Raw genomic sequence first — 25434 nt, 5'->3', positions numbered from 1 at the left:
GTGAAAGGATTTAGGAGGCTGGAGCAATTAAAGGATAGGGTGTTTTGTTCACTGTGTAGCTTTATTTTTACACTTAGTCAGCTTAAATCCTTTACTTATAATGTAAATACAGAGAGATGACTAAAAGCAAATCCTATTACTTACACAAAAGTCTTTAGCATTTTTGATTTTTGTTAGTTTTCTCTTAGTTTTGCTTCAGATATTTTTAAATAAAGGAAAGTTTTAGAGAGCTGACGTCCCCTTTATTGTCCTCCCCAGATTTCTTCCTTCCCCTCTTCCATTCCAAAGGCAATAACAATCATGAATTTAATGTATCTGTATCTAGTCTACATAGTTTTGCATGTGTTCATAAACTATATAGTATCATTTTACAGGTTTAAATTTTATACAAATTATGGACGTATAACAATTTCTCTATCAGAACTTCTTATTTAAGACCTTTTGGTAAATATATTGTAAAATTAGTCTTATAATGATATCTTGTAAAATTATAAAATTTATGTTTCGTAATTTGTAAAAACACAATTTTGATGTTTTAAAGATAATCAGTATATTAGGGAGCAAATTACATATTTTCCCTTCTCTTTAAGATGTCATTTTCTGAGTGATTCCCTCCTCTATGTTCTCAAATCACTTGTAAATTTTTTATTATAGTATTTATCTCATTAAAATATAACTATTATTTATCCACTCCTTGGTGAACTTCCCAAAACCAGATGCTCTACTTTTGTTTTTCTCATATTTGGCATATTTTTCATCAGTTCTCCCAGAGAAACTGAGTAAAATGTAGAGATGCATTATTATTTTCAGTATCTTTCCTTGTGGAAACTTTTTTTTTTTTTTTTTTTTTTTTTTAGTGGTGCTAGGGATTGAACCCAGAGCCTTACGCATGTCAGGCAATCACTCTACCAACGAAGCTACCTCCCAGCCTTTGTGGAAACTTTTTTAAACCCCAAAATACTTTGATTGTCAGACCAACTTCATTCATTTACTCATGAATGTAAAAGAAAACTCATGTTTTCTTTTTTTTCCATAATGTTTTCTGAAAGGACTACAATTAAGGAGTTATTTTTATAAATATGAGGTCTGATTAAAATACCTATCATTATCCAGCATTTATTTATTTAGTTAGTTTTTGGGGGATGGTATTGGGGATTGAGCCCAGGGGTGCTTTACCATTGAGCTATAACCCCAGTTCTTTTAATTTTTCCCCCCTCCCGTTCTTTTAATTTTTAATTTTCAGACAGGGTCTCATTAAGTTGATAAGGCTGGTCTTGAACTTGTGATCATTCTGCCTCAGCTTCCTGAGTTACGGGGATTACAGACATGCATCACTGCTCCCAGCATTATCCAGCATTTCTTGACATTATCAATTCACCTCTTTAAGTACTTTGTTCATCATAATATTCATGTGTGAGAGCCTTACTTAACTTTTCTCTCATTGCTTATTCCAGTAGGCATTCATAAAGCAGCCAAAATGTTAACTAACTTAGCATTATTACTCTCTCTCCTGCTCTCTTGCTTGTATGTTTCATGCAGCATGGAATTCATCAGCAATTGGAAATGAAGTCTTTGTAAAGCAAACTTTCAAAATTCTTCTAACCATTCGACAAGCATTTGTTGAGATACTATTATGCAGCTATCATTATCCTAAACTGAGAAGAATATATAAGGTTCCTGTGAAGAAACTAAAAAACAAAAAAAAAAAATACACAATTTGAGATAAAATATAACAATCAAGTGCAAAAAGGGACATGAAGAAGGGATCTGTGGAGAATAGAGTCTTTGGGAAAACTTTATGGAGAGAGATGGTTGGTTGACAAATGAAGGCACTGCAGATAGGGAAGATACCTTGAGTCATGGCTTTGGAGGTGAGTACTAATGAGTTTGTATCTTGGGGGGCAATTGAAGAGATTGGTCTAATCAATGAGATGAAGCAATGAGAGTTTACTGGGGAATCAGACTAGGGAGGGTCTGTGTTACTAACAATCTGATGATGGAATCAATTTGGTATGTGAGAAAGTGAGAGATTTCCTTTAAGGCTAAACAAGGGAAATTCCAAGGGATCAGATTGGCAAGGTGTTGAAAGCAAGTAACAGCAGTTTGGAGATTATGAAACCTTCACTTTAGAAGATTTTTTGAAAATAAGGAAGGAGAGTCTGGGGCGCAGTGGAGCATGCCTATAGTCCCAGTGACTTGGGAGGTTGAGGCAGGAAGATTGCAAATTCTAGGTCAGACTCAGTAATTTAGGGAGCCCTAAGCAATTTAGCAAAATCCTGTCTCGAAATAAAAAATAAAAAGGGCTGGGGATGTAGCTCAGTTATAAAGTGCCCCTGAGTTCAATCCCCAGTACCAAAAAGAGAAGAATAAAAAATTGGAATGGAAAAAAATTCATTGGAAAAGATCAAGACATGATTATTTCAAAAGAGAAGTGTCTGAACTAGGGTATGCATGGGACTGGTAAGGGAAGGATAAATCTAGCAAAAAATTATAAAGGTAATTTTTAAAACTTAATTTTTATTTTATTTAAGTATGGCAGAAAAATCGATGGAGTTGCTATCTATTAAGTGTAATTATATGCATTATGTTAATCAGGAAACCTCCTTTGAGCAAGCCTGGAGCAAAGTTCTTTAAAGGTGTGCCTAAGGGAAACCCGCCCTCCACAGAGAGCTCCTTCAACTGTAAAGTGGTGTATTAAAATAAAACTATTTATTGCATAGGATTGTTTTAAAATTAATTCACGCAAAATGCTTGGTATATTGCCAAGCACACAGTAAGAATTTACTATACAATAGCAGTACTAACATCTTTACTACTCTACAGCTTCCACCCCCCTCCCCCGCCCCCTCTGCCTTTTTCTGTGAGCCACTATGTTTTCAACAGGGCTGGGCGATTATTCCACTACACTTCACATAAGATCGGCTTCTAATCAGATCTAGATTTTGAAATATGAAAACTGTGGAATTATTAGGGCTGTGGTACCTATCTGGCAAGGGATAAAATGCATCAATAACATTTTCACTCAATCTCTTGGCACAGAATGACGCCTCCTTCTGATAGTCTCCCCCGACCCCAGACAGAGAATAGTACATTCCACACTGCCGGCGGAATAGGTGTAGTGCCAAAGTTGAGCGCGCCAAGGGCTTCCTCTTCTCCCGGAAGCAATTTTTCTCTAGAACCGGAAAGAGTTGTTGTTTCAAGGGAGGCGGGACTGGGCGGGTCGGGCCGCTGCGGCTGACGGCGGGGGAGGAGTCGGGTCCACTGCCGGGTGGAGGGGCAAGGCGAGTGTCCTTATCCTAGCAAGTGGGGCTCGGGCCTGCGTGCCAGTTGGAGTCGCGGCGGCGGGAACGATTGGGCCGAGCGGAGGAAGACATGTTGCTCTTCGTGGAGGTGAGTGGACTTGGTAATCTTCTTCTCTGAGGAGAGCTGGAGTGTAGAGGCGCCGGCCGGTCCCACCGCCATGTGACTTTCCAGGCCGTACACGCCGCGGAACCGGCAGATAGGCTGACACAGCACCTGGGCCGTGTAGGCCTGCAGCTCCGCTCTGCGCACTCCCAACACTTTGGGAAGCTGTGAGGGTGAGGCCCATACCACGGGAGGACGGGAGGTGGGGTATCGGGGGCTTGTCTGGTTTGGCTTGAGGATCAGAGGAAGCGAAAAGTGTCCCATATGGATCTAAAGGAGGCGAACGGGCGGGGGTGGGGGGGCGGAGTCTGTCGGAGAAAAGGGTAATCAGGTGGGCGCGTTCTCCGGAGTGAGGCGAGGCCTCGCGGGGCCTCTGGGAGGAAGGTGAGCAACATGTGGGACCCCGGAGGGAAAAGGTGAAATGTGTTTTCTTGGTTTGTTTTAGAGTTTTATCGGGGGGCGGGGAGAGTTAGGTGTTTGGGGAAAAAAAGCTTTTTTGCAGTTTCCACCAAATTTTGTTCGGTGCATGTCCCTAAATCTCTGGAACGTTCTATGGGTGAAAACGAGTTACTGTGAACGGAGGGGAAGCCTGTAGGTCTGGAAGTCTTGAAAGGCACCGCTTTGACCTTTTGTAAAAGTTACTCTGGCGGCGACTGCGTGATGCGGGTTGGTTCTATGAACCAATAAAACCTCTTTACAAAGAAAATTCCAAGAATGAAAGAAACTTAGTCTGGGAAAAGCTGGGTTGTTTTTTTTTTGTATTGTAGTTTGAGCAATAGAAATACTTTTATTACTTTAACTGGAACGCGTACTCTTGACTTATTTTAGGTTTCAAAGTAGCGGTACCTGCCTTATACAAACGCGAACTTTAATTTCTGTCATTTCTGTCCTTCTGTTGTGTGCAGTGAGCGTCAGCTGACTGCCTAGCTAATACTTTGAGTAGCTTCCAGATCATATTGTTCTTATATTGTGAAAACATCCAACCAGCAAAGCTGCAACTTCGCAACTTGGGTTTTGTTAATCAAGCCTGTATAAAGTATAAGCTTTTCTATGAGGGAAGGAAATTACAGGTTGTATAATGGACTGAGATCTAGGAGCAGCCGGTGGAAAGTGTTTTGTGGGGTGGTGGGCTGGGAGAATTTTACTCCGTAGTATTCCTTCAGAAAGTAAATGTAAAAAAGTATTTTTCTTTTAACCTAATACTGTATTTCTATTAAGTCAAGTGATTTTTATTGTTCTGTGGTGCTGGGAATTGAATCCAGGGCTTCAAGCGTGCTAGGCAAAGTTAAGTGCTAAACCACTGAGCTACATCACCAGCGCAGAGATCTTTCAATTAAGTTTAAATCTATTTTAGAGTATATCAACATTAATAATAAACATTCATTGGAATATTCCAAGCACATCATTAAAAGGTTTAAAATTGCTGAACTCATTCTGCCTGTTCATCCTTTTAAAATCCATAGTTTTCTTCAGAATAAGAAATCCGATTTGATTTTAAGCCAGTGCTAGTTTGTTTTAGGAATGTTATGCCAAGCAAATACTACATAGTTTTAAGTTTGCGTATGTTTTGTCAGGCAGAAGATTGTGCAGTTGCTTTATATCAACGTGAATTCCAAAGTAAACTTTTTAGAGTTTTAGATTGATTCCTTTGGCGTTATTAATTGTGAATTTCAGTAATAGGTACATTTATTAAGTAAGTACCTCTAAAGTGATATTGCAGCATTTTACAAAGAAAGAAACTGAGGCAAACAGTAGAACTGGAATTTAGGGTAAGCCTGTAATCCAAGCAGTGTGGGAAGTTGAGGCAGAAGGATCACAAGTTCAGAGCCAGCCTCAGCTACTTGGTGAGGTCCTAAGCAATTTAGTGAGACCCTGTCTCAAAATAAAAAACAAAAAGGCCAGTGGTAGGTGCCCCTGGGTTCAGTCTTCAGTAACAAAAACCAAAAAATCCCTGGGATTTAGATTCAGGGGATTCTAATGTCAAATCAGTCCTCACTTCCCAGTTTAGACAGCTCTACCTTATCTTACTAAACTATTATGTAAAGTTAATATTCCTATTAATCAGTTCTTCATATCATGAGTTGTTTTTTTTAAGAGAGAATTTTTTAAAAATATTTATTTCTTTTTTAGTTCTCGGCAGACACAACATCTTTGTTTGTATGTAGTGCTGAGGACCGTACCGAGCTGCACGCATGCCAGGCGAGCACGCTATCGCTCGAGCCACATCCCCAGCCCCATATCATGAGTTTTATTGAAGATTAACAGTGTGATTAAATATTTGATACTGAACATATAGTGTTAAAATCTGTCAAAAATAATGCTTTGGTCATTTGGCATTTTCCTAATATTTGATTCTTAAAACCTCATGATACAGAAATTATTCTCAATGAGGGGAAACAAAGCTCAGATGTCTAAAGTAATTCAGGTGTAAATAAGGTGGGACTAAAGTCTGAAGTCTGGCTTTCAGAATATAAGTCTTTGGCTCACCAGGATTCTTCATTTAGGTTCCTGGATAAAACTGGAGAAGTACCTTAGTTGAGGTTGAGTTTGAGGAAAAAACTTGCCTGTTTATTTTCCTTAGCTTTGGACAGGAATCTAGATGGAAAAGAATCAATTTTTTTTTAAATTCAAAGAAGACAGCAGAGTTTGTGACTTTGTCACCAAGAGAAAAACCAGGTTTTTTATATTAGAGGTTTTATAGATATCTTGAAATATTGTTTATGCTCATTATTCCTTTTTATATGTTTAGAAATTTACTTAAAGGACATTCACTACCATATTAGACGTTTTAAAATATTTTGATAACTATATTTCAATATTACTGGTTTGCTTTGAAATCCTATATACTTCAGGTGGTGTTTTAAAAGAGTCTGAGACCTGTTTGTGGTGGTGCACCTCCCCAAGGGCTGGGGAGTCTGAGACAGGAAGATCATAAGTTCAAAGCCAGCTTTGCAATTTAGCAAGGTGCTAAGCAATTTAGAGATGCCCTATTACGAAATAAAAAATAAAAACGGCTGGGGATGTGGTTAAGTGCCCCTGGGTTCAATCCCTAGTATGTACACATACACAAAATTCAGAGAAGAGATCCATAGATCAATCAGACTAAAGAAGTCTGGCACGAAAGGTTAAGAACCACTTTATTAAATGAAGTTGCTTGTGGATATTATCTTTGGCAGAGTTAATCTGAGATCCATGACTCCTCTGTGGTTGTGATTGAAATATTACTTGCATGTATTTTTTTTTCCCAAAGAGACGCCCAGCTTAAAAAGTTTATAACTGGAATTGGTGGGATAGCTATAGATGGACAGAAGGCCTTGATTTTATTTTTATATGGTACTAAGGATCAAACCCAGTGACTCACACATGCTAGGCAAGTGCTCTGCCACTGAGCTAAAGCTCCAGGCCTGGTCTGGATATGTTTCATCCCCATGTCTCTGCCTCCTAAGTTTCTGGCACATTAGATATTTTTGCATATATATGTATGTATGTATGTATCCGCTCAAGCTTCACATCTCTTTGAGGTATTCTTATCCCCATCTTAAAGATAAAAGAAACTAAGGCACAGAGAACTTGTCAAGATTATATAGCTAATTAAAGTTGAATCTGGAATTAGATCTCATAAATCATAGTTATTTTGTAATAGACATCTAAAGGCAGATAAGGAATTTAAAGTAATACTTACTTGCAATTTTTTTAAACTTGAACTTTTTTTTTCTTTCCTTTTTTTTTGTACTGGGGATTGAACCCAAGGGTATTTTGTCACTGAGCTATATCCCCAGCCCTTTTTATTTTTTATTTTGAGATAGGGTCTCACTAAGTTCCTGAGACTGGCCTGGAATTTGTGATCCTCCTGCCTCACTCTCCCTGGTCACTGGGTTTAATGCCAGCAGACCTGGTTTAACCTTCTCTTTCATCGAGGGACTATTTTGATTTAAGGTAGTTTGTGTGTTTTGTTTTTTGAAGACACCTATGTTCTGAGACAGTTTCTGTCTGGGAAGAGGGGAAAAAAGTATGGATAATGTACAAAGTTGTCAAATGTGACCTGACTTAAATTCCTTTACAGCATATTTTGTATTTTAAACAGTGATATGTGCCCTTCTTCCATGTGCTGTCAAGTTGTTTAAAATTTTTGAGCACCTGGAGACAGGTTGTAATTTTGTTAACATGTTGATCATTTTTTAGACCATATTCCCTCATTAAGTTGTTAAGGCTGGCCTCTAACTTGAAATTCTCTTGCCTCAGCGTCCCAACTTGCAGGGATTTGCAGATGTGTTCCATCACTCCTGGCCAAGATAATTTTTAACTATGGTAAAATACATATAAAGTTTATCATTTTTAACTATTAAGTTTACAATTCATTGTTATTTTTAAAGATGTGCACATTGTTGTGCAACCATTACAACCATACAACTCCAGAACTTGTTTCATCTTGGGATAATGAAGCTGTCTGCTCATTAAACAGTAATTCCTCATTTCTGTGTTTCCTAGGATTTAATGTAATAAAAAAAATAAATTTTAGCTGGGCGGATTCCATGCACCTGTAACCCCAGTACTGGGGATGCTGAGGTTTGAGAATCATTTGAGCTCTGGAGTTGGAGACCAGTCTGGGCAGCATAGTGAGACCCAGTGTTAAAAAAGTTTTCTTGCTTTTTTAGGCAATAACATTACTAGTTTTAGATTCTGAAATAAGTTGTAAGATATTTGCCTGGATAATTTTTAATAATTTTGTTAATTATTAGTAGTGTGCCTTTTGCCCCAAATAACGTACTCAGTTGTTTCCCATCAGCTTCTTTATTAGTAGTTATTGGATATCACTGACTGACCAAAAAAAAATGAATAAATTGTGAAATCTTTGCCAAGGAAAGTTATAAGTGAGTTTTGAACAGTTCAATTTTGGACTATATACTGGAGCTGGTAGTATGTTTTTTTAAAAAAAAAACAACCACCACCACCTAATAGTTAGTAACCTTGATCTTCAACTGGGTGTGATGGGGTACACCTGTAATGTCATCCACTCCACTCCGGAGGCTGACACAGGAGAATTACAAGTTTGAGATCTGCCTCAGCAATTTAGTGAGACCCTAATCTCAAAAAAGACTAGGGATGTAGCTCAGTAGTATGGCACCCTAGCTTCAATCCCCAGTACTGAGGGAAAGAAATATTGATACTCAACTATTTTATATTTTGGTTGAGTTGAATTTGTGCTGACTGCCAGTTTCATATTTCTTAGCTAATGGAAGTAATCCTTGATATTAAACAGGAATATTTCAAATATGTAATTTTGGTTTTCTACCTTGGAGCTTAAAACAAGATTTTGACCCTGTAATTAGAAATGGAGTCTGAGTCTTTGTTGCACAGGAGTACAAAATAGAGAAAGTTAAGAATTTTTTAGTGATTCAAGAGACTGACTCAAGAGGATTGCGAGTTCAAAGCCAGCCTCAGCAAAAGCAAGGTGCTAAGCAACTCTGTGAAACCCTGTTTCTAAATAAAATACAAAATAGGGCTGGGGATTGTAGCTCAGTGGTTGAGTGCTCCTGAGTTCAATCCCCAGTATCCTCCCCAAAATTATTAATCCAGGTATCATTGTCAAGTTATTTTTAAAAAATGTTGTTTTTGTTTGGGTTTTTTTTTTTTTTTTTAAACCTTTGAATATCCTTCAGTGAAAATGGAAAGTGACCCTTTGGCTTTGATAGAGTTCTTAGTGTTTTGATGTATCATAACTGTTATCTGTGCTTTGTTTTGTTTTCTTTAAAGTTTAATACTGGAGGCAGGTTTTTAGTTTTCTTGAAAACATTATGAATATTTTGTATGATGCATTGTTTTCTGTAAGACTTTGGGGATCCTAGGTTCAAATGTTAATTCTATGACCTGAGGCAGGTATAATCCTGTCGTTTGTTCTTTATATAAAAATATGTGTATGTAATTTTTAAGTTGTCAGTGGACTTTTTATTTATATGCTGTGCTGAGAATCGAACCCTGGTCCTCACACATGCTAGGTAAGTGTTCTACCACTGAGCCACAACCATAGCCCTGTAATTTGTTTTTATCTGTATTCTGTCAGTTGTGTTTGTGGTGCTTACAGTATTTATATATATTAAGTTTTATAATAATCTGGGTAAGGGCTTAATATCATTTAATCCTCGGCACTATATTGGTATATAAATTACTGATACCTAAGCAGTTGCCTTCCAGAAGCCACTGGATTTTTTTTTTCTTTTTTTGTACTGGGGATTGAACCCAGGGAACTTAACTACTGAGCCACATCCTCAGTCCTTTTTCGTATTTTATTTACAAATAAGGTCTCATTGAGTTGCTAAGGCTGTCTTTGAACTTATAATCCTACCTCAGCCTCTTGGGTTGCAGGGGTTAGAGTTTATTCTAGGCTTTTGAGTTGGATGGAGGGAAAAAATAGGAAGGCAGTTACTGAATAATATAAGACATTCATATGCAAGGTTGTATAAAAGAATGGTTAAAAATATGTACACTGGGCAAGGCGGCCCATACCTGTAGTTTTAACTTCTAGGGAAGCTAAAGCAGGAAGATCACCTGAGCCAAGGAATCTGAAACCAGCCTGGTTGACATAGTGAGACCCATCTTAAAACAAAAAGTGAATCTGGGACCAGGCTAACTCCCTGCTTAGACTGGATCACTTTGTAGATGTATGCCTGTGGGCACGTTTCTCAGTTTCCTACCTGTAAATTGAAGATAATGTACTGTTACATCAGGATAATATTAATATATATCTGGGGGGGTTATTAAGAGGATTGATAGTTACATTAAAGCTTTTAGAATCATAAGCAAGCTTTTAGAATCATAAGCATTCTTTTTGTGATTGCTGGTTCAGTATATACATATGAAAGGTAAATTCTCATCTCCATTTTCTGGTTGTTTACATTTAAAGTAACTAGGGGTTTGCTGGCTTAATAGTCACTACAGGAATTTTAAAAAAAAATTCCTGAAAATGATTATTTGATCATTTGAGTTTGGAGGTTAGTTAAGTTCATTTGTAACAGAATTTATCAGCTTTATCCGATTGGTCTCTCAGCTTACCAACTGAAGTAAAGGCTCAGAATTTGAAGACTATCCTAATCTATTTAATTGCTAATGCTAGATTTGGTGTGTGGGGGGGAACAGGATTACATCCACACACACCCCCAATATTTAATTGTACTGGGGATTGAACCCAGGGTTCTTTTCCACTGAGCTACATCCCTGGTCCTATCTATTTTATCCTCTGTCTTAAATAGGTGTATTCATCCATTTTGAGACAGGGTATTGCTAAATTGTTGAAGCTAGCCTAGAACTTTTGATTCTCCTCTCAGCCTCCCAAGTAGCTAGAATACTAGCAGCTAAAGTTCTTTACTAAGAACTTTATTATTCTTTATTAAGAGGATTCATGAATTTTCTGTAGAACTTTCTAGAGAGAAATGTGTAACTTTATAATGTTTTCCTAGCAATTCAAGACCCACCAAAAGTGCTACTAATATAGAGAGGCTTACATTTTTGGTTTTAGTGTTTTTTGTTTGTTTGGTGATACTGGGACCTGAACTCAAGACTTTATACAGGTAGCCAAGTGCTTTACCACTGAGCTACATCCCCAGTCCTTTTATTTTTATTTTGAGACAGTATCTTGATAAGTTGTTTAGGATCTTCTGCTGAATTACTGAGCCCGGCCCAGAACTTGTGATCTTCATGCTTCAACCTCTCAGATACTGGGATTACTGAGTGTGTCCCACTGCGCTTGACTCCAGCCCTTTATATTTTTTATTTTGAGACAGGATCTTACTAAATTGCCCAAGCTGACCTTGAAATTGTGATCATCCTGCTTCAGTCTCCTGAAGTAGCTGGTATTATTGGGGTGTGCTACCATACCCTGTTTTTCGAACAGTTGACAGATTCCATCTGAAGATTTGGGGATATAATTTGCATATTTTCCTCTAAGGTTCAGTGGCAATAGCTTTATTAGCAAAATAAACTCAGGTATTCTTTGACAGTGAATGATGAGTGGGCCTTGATTCTGTGTGTTTGTGTATGTGTGTGTGTGTCAGAGAGAGAGAGAGAAGGAGGGAGAGAGAGAAACACTGGGGATTTAACCTAGGACCCCTTTCCCACTGAGCTAAATTCTCAGCCCTTTTTGGTTTTTATTTTGAGACAAGGTCTTGACTGAGTTGCTGAGGCTGGCTTTGAACTTTTGAACCTCCTGCCTTAGCCTCCGAAGCCACTAGTATTTCAGGCATACACCTCTGTTCTGTCTCCCTTTGGTGAATCTGGTTTTTTCTTTTTTCTTTTTTTTTTTTGGTTTATTTATTTATTTATTTTTGGAATGCTTCTCAAATTTGTGTCATCCTGTGCAGGGGCCATGCTAATCTTCTCTGTATCATTCCTTTGGTGAATCTTAAGCACATTAAAGTTTGAGAAACACTGACTAGTATGTACTTGTATTGATTCATTAAACAAAATTTCTTGTGGGTCTCCTATGTTCTGGTCACTGTTGAAAGTGCCAGAGAGCAATAAACCATAGATAAGGTCACTGCCATCATGGACTTAACAGACAAAACAATTTGAGATTAGGATAAATATTTTGTGATTGGGTAAATTCTGTTACGTAGGCTACCATGAATGTTATTTTTTTCTTCAAATGAAATTTAACAGTACCTTTGCCCTAGAGTAGAAATTGTGGCAGATCCCAAGTGACTTCTGCCCTGGGAATTCTAGTTCTTATCTGGTGGCTGTTTTTTGTGTCTGTTTCTTCTGGATCATTAGTCACTCTAGGCACAACTGGGGCCAGAGACCATTTGGCAAGGAGAGGAGATTTATAATATTCCTATGTAGTATAACTGGCTTAAAGGGTCCTCTCAGGTAATGAGTATAATGATCAAGAGCATGGATGCTCCAGAATACCTAGGATCAAATCCTGGCTCAGTCTTATTAGTTGTGTCACTGTAGGTGTGATATTTTACCTTAAGGTGAGGTGAGGTAACCTTTTCCTTATCTGTAAAATATGGATGGTGATAGTATTTAACAGATTATTAATGAAGATGAATTGTTTCTGAAGTGTTATTATTCTGAGTGAAGAATTCCCACTTTTTAAATTTTTACTTTCATAAAGTACTCCTGTCTTTCTGTAGGACTGAAGTTATACTAGATGAAATGACATTTTGTTTTTCATTGGTGTATGTGGGGGTCTTAATAAGTACCTTAAATGTCATGGCCCTGTTATTCTTAGAGATAAAAACTGAACTTGGTGGGAGCTTGGGTTGTGGCTCAGTGGCAGAGCACTTCCCTGGTACATGTGAGGCCCTGGGTTCAATTCTCAGCACCACATACAAATAAATAAAGGTCCATCAATGACTAAAAAAGTATTTAAAAACAAAAAAACTGAACCTGGATAGACTGATCTGCCTTGGGGCAAGTCAGTTTAACCAATTTATATATTTTATTTCTGTTTTACAGCATTTATGGGGTTAAGTGGCATGGGATTTCTGATAGTAAATAGGTAAGTAAAAGGTTATGTATAGCCAAAGAGATGGGTTTACCATATTTATAGTGACTCTTCCCTATCACTTTGTTCTACTTATTACCTTAAAACTGATCTTGGAACAAGGAGATAATCATTTTGATAAGAATTTACTGTTTCCCTTTTTTCCTTTGCTCTCCAGATAGGATTTTGCATTAAATGGTCCAGTAATTTAGACTGCTCTTCTTATTTGGGAGTGACATATATCACTTAGAAATAGAGGTGTTGGTGGAGGTTGGGGGAAGGAATGGTAGTTGATCTGTCTCCCTTTAGGGATAGTGTGGATATTTTTTGTTGAGTGTCTGAGTTTGTATGCTTGCATACCATGTGTATGCTGACAGATAGTTTCAGGGTATACTTAAAGCAGGGGTTTTTTTAATATATTTTTTTAAGTTGTTGACAGACCTTTATTTATCTATATGCTGTGCTGAGAATAGAACCCAGCGCCTCAAGCGTGTCAGGCAAGTATGCTACTGCTGAGCCCCAGCCCCAGCCCCAGCCCAGAGCAGTTTTTACATCCTTTAATGGTTATGTGTTTTTCTGCAGCTGTGTACCTTCAAGGGCTTCTGATTCTGCATAGGTATTTTTGTTTTGTTTTGTTTCATTTTTACTAGGGATTGAAAACAGGGATACTTTCACCACTGAGCTATATCCCCAGTCTTTATTTTGAGACAGGGTCTTGTTAAGTTGTGGAGGGTCTTTATGTGATCCACTCTTGAACTGCTGAAATTACAGGTGTGTGCCAACATGCCTGGCCTATAAAGAATTTTGATAGAAGTCTTTATTACTCAGTGGTAGAGCACTAGCTTGGTATTTGTTGAATATTTTCAGTTTCCAGTTTAGAATGATTCTACAAGAAACACTCTTGTATATAAACATTTTGACTGAAATTCACATAGAAGGTTTAGGTATGAACATGTTGAAGTTGTTAGTATCATTGTTGATGAATTGCTTTCCAGAATTGTTTAAACAGTTTTTATGAATGCCCAATTTACTGCATCTTTGTTAGCATTAAGGCATTCTAATTTGTAAAACTCCGTATATAGGTTAAAATGAGAAAATTGATTTTTACATTTCCTCAGTGCATAGTGAGATTGAACAGTTTTCCATGTATATTAGCTTTTTGGGTACTCCTTTTGTGAATTGTCCTTTTATTTGTGCTTTCCTTACCAATTGGTAAACTTTATAAGCTTTCATCTTTAAAAACAATAGTCATGTCACTAATGAAGAATAGTTTTTCCAGTTGGGTAAATTTTAATTTTTTTTTGTGTTAAACTTTTCTTTTTTGGCGGAGGAGGCTCTGGGGAATGAAGCTGGGTGTTCTATTGCTGAGCCATACCCTCACCCCTCTGCTAAATTGCAGAGGCTGGCCTGGAAATCAAAGTTCTCTAGCCTCAGCCTTCAGAGCAGCTGGGATTATAGGCATTCATCATCATACCTGGCTATGTGTTGTTATATGTGTATAATTATTTTTTTAAAGTAATATCATCACACAAATAAAAATAGAGAGTGTAGAGAAGTGTGTATAAGCTAGCCATTCCTCACCATATACATGTTTCAAAACATGTTTATACCATAAATACAAATTATTAAAAATTTATACAATTTTTATTATAATTTTAAAAGCGTAAAATGTTAAGTGTGGGGGGGAAAGCAGAAAAGCACAAACAAAAATAAAAAAATATTAGTAGGTAACTAGTGATATTTTTTTTTTGGTCTTTATTCTATGCTGGTGCGTTATTTACAGAAAATTAAATTTAAAAATAAATGCTTATTGTAGCTGGGTGAAGTGACGCATGCCTGTAATCTCAGCAGCTCAGGAGGCTAAGGCAGGAGGATCACAAGTTCAAAGCCACCTCAGCAATTTAGCAAGGCTCTAAGCAACTTAAGAGAGAACTTGTCTCAAAATTTAAAAAAGAACTGGGGGGCTGGGGATGTGGCTCAAGTGGTAGCGCGCTCGCCTGGCATGCTTGCGGCCCGGGTTCGATCCTCAGTGCCACATACAAAGAAGTTATGTCCGCCGAAAACTAAAAAATAAATATTAAAAAAAAAAATTCTCTCTAAAAAAAAAAAAAACTGGGGATTTGCAGGTAAATGGATTCATTGGAGAAGATAATGCTAAGTGAAGTTAGCCAGTCCCCCCAAAAAACAAATGTCGAATGTTTTCTCCGATATAAGGAGACTGATTCATAGTGGGGTAGGGAGGGGGAGCATGGGAGAATTGGAGAACTCTAGATAGGGCAGAGGGGTGGGAAGGAAAGGGAGGGAGCCAGGGTTAGCAAGGATGGTGGAATGTGATGGACATCATTATCCAAAGTACATGTATGAAGATGTGAATTGGTTGTCAACATACTTTACATACAACCAGAGATGTGAAAAATTGTGCTGTATATATGTAATAAGAATTGTAATGCATTCTGCTGTCATTTATTTTAAAAAAATTAGTAATGAAAAAAGGACTGGGGATGTGGTTCAGAGGTTAAGCGCCCTAGGTTCAATCCCTGCTACCAAATGCCTCCCCAATAAATAAATAAATGTTTATTGTGTCTCAACAATTTTAGGGGGCGGAGGCAGGAGGATCTCCAGTTCGAGATCAACTTCAGCAACTTAGTGAGGATCTAAGCAACTTAGCAAGACCTTCTCTCAAATTAAAAAAAAAAATAAAAAAGGGGGCTGGAGATATGGATCAAGTAGTAGCGCACTCGTCAGGGACTGGGTTCGATCCTCAGCACCACATAAAAACAAAATAATGATATTGTGTCCACCTAAAGCTAATAAATATTAAAAAATAAAATTAAATATAAAAAAAATAGGCTAGGAATGTAGCTCAGTGGGAAAGCACTCCAGGGCTGAACCCCCAGTACAAAAAAAAAAAAAAAAAGCAGCCAACAACAGAAGAGTGCTCATTGTTTTGCAACTTGATTTTTTTTTCTTTGAACAATATGACTTACCATACTTGTCATATTTCAGTAGTCCTCTTTTATCCATAGAAGACCATTCCAAAACCCCTAGTGAATAGCCTGAAACTGCAGACAATACCAAATACTATTTTTACTATATTTTTTCCTATGCACATATACCTAAGATAAAGTTTAATTTATAATTGGAACACATTAATAGATTAACAACCATAATTAAATAGAATAATTAAAATAAAGTTACTTAGTGCATACCTGTAATCCCAGGTCCTAGTGAAGCTGAGGCCAGAGGATTGCCAGGTCAAGGTCAGCCTCAGCAACTCAGTGAGACCTTGTCTCAAAAAATAAAAAGGGAAGGAGATGTAGCATAGTGTTATAGCACTTGCACAGCATGTGTGAAAACCTGGGTTAAATCCCCAGTACAACATACACAGACCAAAAAAAAAAAAATTGTGAATATGGTCTCTCTCAAAATATCATCTTACACTGTACATCTTAACAACCTCAGCATATGATGATTGTGGGGTTTTTTTTCCCCCCTTAAAAAGAACCTTCACCTTTTAACTTTGACATGTATGAATTGCCAGCATTACCAGTCTTGTGGTTTGGAGCCAATATTAAATAAGGGATGTTTTTGAACACAATGAACATGAACTTCTACAGTTGATCTGATAACATTAATCTGATAACACAGTCAATAATTAAGTGACTAAAGGATAGCATATCTAGAGTAGTATGCTGGACAAAGGGATGATTCACATACCAGGCAGAAAGTGCAGGATTTCATCATGAAACTCAACTTCATAATTTCAAGACATTGTTTATTTCTGCACTTTTCCATTTCATATTTTTGGAATGCTGTTGTCCAAGGGTAATTGAAATAATGGAAAGCAAAGCCAAGATAAAGGCCTCATAGAAAACAAACTCTTATAGTCTCTCATTTTAAACCACATTTTTAACTATTCATTTTTGTCCTAATTAGTATACATGACAGAATGCATTTTTTAGTAGGTTTTTTTTTTTTTTTTTTTGGTGTGTGTGTGTGTGTGTGTGTTGCTGGGGATTGAACCCAAGGCCTTGTGCATGCGAGGCAAGCACTCTACCAACTGAGCTATATCTCCAGCCTGACAGTAGGCATTTTGACATATATATAAATGGAGTGTAACTGCTCTTTCTTCTGGTTGTACATGATGTAGAGTTACACTGGTTGTGTAATCATATATGCACATAGGGTGATAATGTCTGATTCATTCTATTTTCCTTCCTACCCTCATACCCCCTCCCCTCCCTTCACTCCACTTTGTCTAATCAAAGTACTTCTATTTGCCCTTAGGGCGTACTCCACCCCCATTATGAATTAGTATCCACATGTCAGAGAAAACATTTGGCCTTTGGTTCTTTGGGGTTGTCTTATTTCACTTAGCACAATATCCTCCAGTTCCATTCATTTATGGGCAAATGCCATAATTTCATTCTTCTCTAAGACTGAGTAATATTCCATTGTGTATATATACCACAGTTTCTTTATCCATTCATCTGTTGAAAGGCACTTGGGTTGGTTCCATAGTTTAGCTATTGTAAATTAAGTTGCTATAAACATTGATGTGTTAACTATTCATTCTTTTTTATTTATTTTTTTTTAATTTGTTTAGTTTTGGGTGGACACAATCTTTATTTTTATGTGGTGCTGAAGATGAGACCCAGTGCCACATGCATGTTTGGCGAGCACTCTACCACTGAGCCACAACCCCAACCCAACTATTCATTCTTAAATGGGCATTTTGGTTGTTTTCGGTTTTTTACTCATGGAGTCAGTGCTTGCTGAATACAACTTTACATATGTCTTCTTATATACAGTAGTGGCTTTTAGAGTATATCTTACAAAATGCCATAGATCTTACATTTTATTTATTTATTTTTAAAGATACAGTGAGAGAGGAGAGAGAGAGAGAGAGAATTTTTCAATATTTATTTTTTAGTTTTCAGCGGACACAACATCTTTGTTTGGATGTGGTACTGAGGATCGAACCCAGGCCGCGCGCATGCCAGGTGAGCGCGCTACCGCTTGAGCCACATCCCCAGCCCTTTATTTATTTTTTTAAAGTGCATTATAGTTATACATAGTGGGGTTCATTTTGACATATTTTTAAAAGCATAAAACATAATATGCTCCATTTCAGTCCCCAGTACTTCCTCTCTTGCTTTTCTCATCCCTCCCCTATCAATGCCCTTAGCAAGAAACATGTTTCACACTTCAGATTTATGAGTAGCATGATCCTGGAAAGGCATGTTTCTATTCGTTACTTTGATTTATTATTAAATATTGTAATGTTAGTCTGTCCCATCAGCAAAAGACATGGGATTTTTTTTTTTTTTGCTACTTTTTGGATATTTGGATAATTACAAATTACATATTTTGTATGTTAAATATTAGCCTTAGTTTGTCATTGTTTTTGTTTTTTTATTTTTGGTACTAGAGATTGCATTGGTCACTTTACCACTGAGCTGCATCCACAATCCTTTTTAATTTTAAGATAGAATCTTAAGTTTCTGAGAGTCTCCATAAGTTCCTGAGGCTGACCTTGTTCTTTTACTATAGCCTCCCAGGTCCCAAGGATTTCAAGACTGCATCCATGCTTGGTTAGTTTTAACCTCTTATAATAAATATTTGCCATACTTGGGGCCTCCAAATGTTTTATTAGTTTTCTACATTTGCTGAAATGCCCAAAATATTAGTTAGCCTCTCCAGCAAAAAATCAAACTCAAATTCTCAGGTTCTTTTCTACCTAGATGGATGTGACGAGCATGTGACCTCTGAACCAAAGTTGGACATAGCTATAGATGACTTCTCTTTGAAAGTGTCTAAGGAGGGACTGGGGATATGGCTCAAGCGGTAGCGCGGGCTGCCCGGGTTCAGTCCTCAGCACCACATGCAAAGATGTTGTGTCTGCCAAGAGCTGAATAAATAAATAAATAAATAAATATTAAAATTCTCTCTTAAAAAAAAAAAAAGAAAGTGTCTAAGGAAGTGAGGATTCTATTTATAACTTCCACTTGTGGTCAGGGGTGCAGTAGGGGATGGTCACCTTAAAGTAGAGGTAATAGTTGCCAGATTGAATTCCTGATAATTTGACACTGTCAGTAGTAAAGGTTTTAACAGATTTGAATTGTGGCATTTAGTGTTTAGTGGTGCCAGAGAGTGATTTTCTTTATCTTTGCATGTTTATCTTTGCCTTTCCAGTGACATAGTGGTAATGATGCTAACTTTTAGTAAATTGCCTGTTTAATTTAGCCAGAGAAGATTCTGATACCTCTTTGATTAAAAATATCTTTGGGCCAGGCACAGCGGCATGCGCCTATAATCCCAGTGGCTGGGGAGGCTGAGGCAGGAGGATAACAAGTTCAAAGCCAGCCTCAGCAAAAGTGAGGCGCTAAGTGACTCAGTGAGACCCTGTCAAAAATAGGACTGGGGATGTGGTTCAGTGGTGGAATGTCCCTGAGTTCAATCCCAGGAACAAAACAAAACAAAACAAAAACACCCTTTGGTACAGCAAGCACTATTTACTTGCCTGTGTAGTAACACAAAGAGGACTTGCTTTCTAAAAGTGCTACTTGGCACCCAGCAACTTGGGAGGCTGAGGCAGGAGGATTGCAAGTTCAAAGCCAGCCTCAGCAACTTAGCAAGGCCCTAAGCAACTTTGTGAGACCTTGACTCAAATATTAAAAAGGGCTAGGGGCTGGGTTGTGGCTGAGCGGTAGGGCGCTTGCCTAGTACATGTGAGGTACTGGGTTCAATTCTCAGCACTGCATATAAGAAAATAAAATAAAGGTCCATCAACAACTAAAAATAAAAATACTTAAAAAACAAAAAGGGCTGGAAATGTAGCTCAGTGGTTAAAGCACCCCTGGGTTTATTCCTCAGTGCCCCCCCCACTCCACACACACACTCGAAAAGTTAAAAATAATATCTTGGCCGGGTGTGGTGGCACACACTTGTAATCCCAGCTGCTCAGGAGGCAGAAGCAGGAGGATCTCAAGTGTTGAGCCACAACATCATAGTAAGGACCTAAGCAGCTTAGCTAAACCCTGTCTCAAAATAAAATATAAAAGGGGAGCTGGGTTAGCAAGGCAAGGTGGTGCATAATATAATTATAATCCTATAATTCCAGAGGCTCTGGAAGCTGAGACAGGAGGATCATGAGTTTAAAGCTGGCCTCAGCAATTTAGCGAGGCACTAAGCACTCAGTGAGACCTTGTCTCTAATTAAATACAAAATAGTGGTAGGGATGTGGCCCAGTGGCCGAATGCCCCTGAATTCAATACCTGGTACCCAAAAACAAAAACTAAAAAAAAAAATAATAATGTGGGACATGTCTGTCCTAGTGGGACTATATAAAAGTCTGTTGCCTTCCTTATGTAATTGATATGAGGGAATTGTGAATTAACATCTCTAAACCAAGATGATGATGTAATTGTTTATGGTGCTACTAGAGATGCTTCTGCTTTCTGAAAATTTTCACATTTAGTTAATGGGAGCATTTTTTTGTTTGTTTGGGGGAGGGGTACAACTCAGGGGCACTTGACCATTGAGCCACATCCCCAGCTCTTTTTTATTTTTATTTAGAGACAGGGTATCACTGTGTTGCTTATCACCTCACTTTTACTGACGCTAGCTTTGAACTCACGATTTTCTGCCTCAGTCTCCTGAGTCTGCTAGGATTATAGGCGTGCACCACTGTGCCAAGCTTAGTTAATGGTTTTGATTATATTGATTATATTGTAAAAGTTTCTTGCATCCTTGAAACCAAAAGCCAAGAAGCACTCCATAGTAAAAAAAAAAAAAAAAAAAAAAAAAAAAAATTTTAATAAGCTGGATGTGGTGGCACACGCCTGTAATCCCAGCAGATCAGAGGCTAATGCAGGAAGATTGTAAGTTTAAGATCAGCCTCAGCAACTGTGATGCCCTAAACAGTTTAGCAAGACTCTGTCTAAAAATTGAAAATTAAAAAAAGGGCTGTGGATGTGGCTCAGTAGTTAAGTACCCCTGGGTTCAATCCATAGTACCCCCCCCCAAAAAAAAGTAAACTCAGGCCACTTTAAAAAAAAAAAAAAAATCAATCAGAAAGTACTTACCTAGGGCTAAGGATGTGGCTCAAGCAGTAGTGCGCTTGCCTGGCATGCGTGCGGCCCGGGCTCGATCCTCAGCACCACATACAAAACAAAGATGTTGTGTCTGCTGATAACTAAAAAATAAATATTAAAATTCTCTCTCTTTAAAAAAAAAAAAAGTACTTACCCATAGAGATAATAAGGTAGCACTTCTTGTCTGTTGATCCTTGGTGACCCAGAATTGTAGTTTTTAATGGTCTGTAGTTTAGACAGGGTACACAAAGTAAAATGAGGAAGATGGGGAAGAAAGCTTTCCCAGAGAAAGGGGAACTTGTTGTTTTGGTTCGGTTCTGGGGATTGAACCCAAAGGTACTTTGCATCCCCACTCCTTTTTATTTTTAATGTTGGTTCAGGGAGTCATTGAGTTTTTTAGAGCCTTAAGTTTCTGAGGCTAGCCTTGAATTTGTAATCCTCCTTCCTTAGCCTCCCAAGTCTCTGGGATTACAGGTGTGTGCTGCCATACCTGGCTGGAACTTACCCATTTTAACTTTGACTCTACATTGTTATGGGAGAGGTCCTTTCTGTTGTTGAGTTCAGCTTTTTAATTTATTTTTACTTATGATTAACATTTTTGGTATTACATATTGAACCCTGGGGCATTTAACTACTGAGCCACATCCCCAGCCCTTTTTTATTTTTAGACCGGACCTTCTCCTTAAATTGCTAAGACTGGCTTTGAACTTGCAGTCCTCCTGCTTCATCCTCCCATGATAACAGGCATGTGCCACCATTCTGGGCCCATTTTATTTGCTTTTGAGCCAGAGTTCTCAGAGTTGCCCAGGCTGGTTTTATGGTCCTGGGCTCAAGTGATCCTTCTTACTCAACCTCCAGTAGCTGGAATTAACCACTGGGCCAGACTCTGGGTTCAACTGTTGAAATATTTGCTGTTTCTCCCCATAATCCGAGTCATTATTTTGGCCAGCCCTTCTCTAATGCCTTAGCTCTTTGTTTGTTTTTGTTTTAGTACTGGGAATTGAACACATCAAATCGAACACTTAGTTTTATTTTATGTTTTCCAGGCTTTTCCCACAAATCCTCTTTAAAGCCACAATATAGAGCTGAAATTCATACTACCTGTGTGAATTCAAAAAACCTAAATTGAAAGTTTTTGTTTGTACTAGGGATTAAATGCAGGGGTAGTTTACCTGCTGCTTGCCACTAGTGCTCATACCCAGCCCTTTTTAAATTTTTTTATGAGACAGGATCTTATTAAGTTGCTTAGGAACCTCAGGGGTAAAGTACCCCTGGATTCAATCCCTAGCACCCCCCCCAAAAAAAAAAGGTTGTTTAGGATCTCACTGATTTGCTGATGATGGCTTTGAATTTGTAATCTTTGTGCCTCAGCATCACCAGTCACTGGGATTACAGGTGTGTGCCACCGCAACTGACCTAATAATTTAATGTGCTGTGAAAGATTAAAATTTTGAGTAAGAATATATGGCAAAGTTGTGAATTGGGAGGGGGTGACATAAGTATGGGTTAGCACAGTTTCAACTAATATTTAATACCTTTTTAAAGAAAATTTGCCTCTAGATATGAAGCTGGAAAGTCACTGGAATAAGTGGAAAAGAATCACAGTATAAGGCTTTATTAGATTTTCATTAATGTGCATTAAGAATCATACAAAGTGAAGTGTCTGTGTTGTAATCCTCAGTATACCAATAAAAAATTGTTTTGAAAGAAAAAAAACACAAATCAGTAAGATAAGCTTGAGAAAAGACCTCACCCCCCCCAAAAAAAAATAGGTAAGAAACAAACCAAAGATGTTAAATAAAAAGTATAAGAATGGAGCTTTGAAACTTCCTGGGGCAAGTGAGTTGTGAGGGTTTGTTTTGTTTTGTTTTTTTGGGGGGGGGACTGTGGTTTGAACCCAGGGGTACTCTACAACTGAACTACATCCCCAGCCCCCTTTTTTTTTTTAATTTTGAGACCTAGTCTTGCTAAATTGCTTAGGGCCTTGCTATGGTGCTGAGGCTAGCTTTGAACTTGGAATTCTCCTGCCTCAGCCTTTCCAATTGCTTCCAGCCTGGTCCCAGTTTTGTGGTGTTTTGCCACAGTCTGGCTGGGCACAAAATAACGGAGCCTCCATAAAACCTTGTAGGTTCAAACAGCAACTCTATTCCCGAACTCTCACCGGCACTCTACACACACTTCCCCGGAATCCACTCCCTCCCCCGGGCTCCTCGCACCAATTCTCCGGAACCCTCCCTCTCCCCACCCCCCAGAACTCAGCAGGAACTCCAAAGTAGCAGGATCTGCCCTAATCCCAGAGCCGCCCTATTCCCAGCAGGAGCCGCGCTAATCCCCGAGCTGGGTCACTTTTCAACCATTACCTCTAGCAAAATGCCAGGCGTCATTCACTAAACTATGGGTCTCAACAGTGTTTTCTGTTTGTTTTTAACATTTATTTTTTAGTTGTAGTTGGACACAATGCTTTTATTTATTTTTATGTGGTGCTGAGGATCAAACCCAGGGCCTTGCACATGCTAGGCAAGTGCTCTATCGCTGAGCCACAATCCCAGCCCTGTTTTTTGTTGTTGTTTAAGTATTCCACACATAAAAAATGGCAGAATACCTAGAACCAACCTAGATGCCCATCAATAGATGAATGGATAAAAAAGGTGGCATTTGTACACAATGGAATATTACTCAGCACTAAAAAATAACAAAATCTTGGCATTTGCAGGGAAATGGATGGCATTAGAGCAGATTTTGCTAAAACAGCAGAGAGGAAGGGCAGGAGAAGAAGATTACCATTAAGCAGGACAAGAGGTGGGAGGGAATGGGAGAGAGAATGGGGATTGCATGGAAATGGAAGGAGACCCTCATTGTTATACAAAATTATATATAAGAGGATGTGAAGGGGAAAGGGAAAAAAGAGAAATGAATTACAGTAGATGGGGTAGAGAGAGAAGAGGGGAGGGGAGGGGAGATAGGAAAGGCAGCAGAATACAACAGACACTAGTATGGAAGTATGTATGCAATCTGTACACCTGGTAAAAATAAGAATTCATAACCCACTTGAATCAAATGTATGAAATATGTCAAGATCATTGTAATATTTTGAGCAACCAATTAAAAAAATGGCAGAATATCACTAAAAGGATTAAGCAAGGGGTAGGGTTGTGGCATGTGTGAGGCACTGGGTTCAATCCTCAGCATAGATAGATAGATAGATAGATAGATAGATAGATAGATAGATAGGTGTTGTATTCATTTACAGCTAAAAAACAATTTAAAAAAGAGGGCTAGGGTTGTGGCTGAGCGGTAGAGTGCTCTCCTAGCACATGTGAGGTGCTGGGTTCAATCCTCAGCACCACATGAAAATAATAATACAGTAGAGGTATTGTTTTCAACTACAATTAAAATGTATAATAAAAAGATTAAGCAAACAGTGAAAAAGATGAAGAATGGCAACTAGACTGAAAGCCATTGCTTGTTATCAGTAGTGCAAACTAGAAAGAAGTGGAATTAATGGTATACTTGAAAAGGGAGTATGTTGTCTTTCAGTCCTGCACATAGCAAGAATAGAAGATAATATAAAGATTTTCAGAGAAAGCCCAACTTGGGAGATTTTATTTTAAAATACTAAATGTTTTTCTTTGGGAAAAGGAACATGATTTCAGAATAAAGTTCTGAGATGCAAGAAAGAATGATCAAAAGTAATCAACGTTTATGTGAATCTAAGTAAATATTAATTGGTATAAAACTAAAATAATATATACAGAAGGCACAGGATAGTCTTTGATTTTTTAAAAATTACTTGTTAGTTGTCAATGGACCTTTATTATATGCAGTGCTGAGAATTGAACCCAGTGCCTCAAACATTCTAGGCAGGTGCTCTACCACTGAGCCACCATTTCAGCCCCTAATCTTTTATTTTAATCCATTAGCTACTGTGATGTTTACTCTCTGGTTCAAAAAATTCAATAGATATGATGTGGGGTTTTGTTTTTAATTTCCTTTTGGTACTGGGGATTGAACCCTTAGATGCTTTTTGCAATTATAATGATCTACAAGTTATAATCATTGTGTGGTTAATATTGTTTTTGGAGTCAGGCTTCCTGGGTTTGATCCTGACTTCAAACAGTCTTTCTGTTGTATGCTTAAGAGCGAACCCACTTGATAGGGATCAAATCCAGGACCACGTCCATTTCTGTCTTTTTTTTTTTTTCCTGTGTTCCTCTCAAAATGGGTTTATCTGTAAGGGGAAATAGTAGTGCTTATAATGTGTTGTTGCAAGAGTTTGGTGAGATGGGTCAAGCATGGTTGTGCACACTTGTAGTCCAGCTAACTCAGGCTAAGGCAGGAGGATCACAAGTTCCTGGACAATGTAGTAGAATCCTGCCTCAAAATAAAAAAGTCAGGGGACATCATAGAGTGCCCCTAGTACCCCCCTCTCCCCCCAAAAAAAGTCCATTTAGT

At 38.1% G+C, this 25434-nt stretch overlaps 1 protein-coding gene and 1 pseudogene across 11 annotated transcripts in view; one reads left to right on the top strand and one right to left on the bottom strand.

Moving 5' to 3' along the window:
• The first annotated feature begins 1853 nt into the window (after positions 1-1853).
• Positions 1854-25434, top strand: part of Larp4 (La ribonucleoprotein 4) — a 71319-nt gene continuing 47738 nt past the window's right edge. For 2 of the 11 annotated variants that reach the window (XM_013358470.4, XM_013358469.4), the window contains exon 1: positions 3218-3390. In XM_013358470.4, coding sequence (XP_013213924.2) covers positions 3373-3390 — 18 coding nt within the window. In that variant the 5' untranslated portion in view covers positions 3218-3372. Of the gene's footprint in view, positions 1872-3217; positions 3391-3434; positions 3579-3739; positions 3822-12858; positions 12902-17819; positions 17890-25434 lie in introns of those variants that run through there. The other 9 variants (XM_078014697.1, XM_078014698.1, XM_078014700.1 and 6 more) reach the window with 8 other exon arrangements.
• On the bottom strand, positions 11718-11814 carry LOC120888726 (U6 spliceosomal RNA; annotated as a pseudogene).

This window comes from Ictidomys tridecemlineatus, chromosome 6, assembly GCF_052094955.1.
Source record: "Ictidomys tridecemlineatus isolate mIctTri1 chromosome 6, mIctTri1.hap1, whole genome shotgun sequence".
Classification (NCBI taxonomy): domain Eukaryota; kingdom Metazoa; phylum Chordata; class Mammalia; order Rodentia; family Sciuridae; genus Ictidomys; species Ictidomys tridecemlineatus.
The sequence above is the reverse complement of the archived record's forward strand: the minus strand, read 5'-3'. Positions and strand labels throughout refer to the sequence as shown.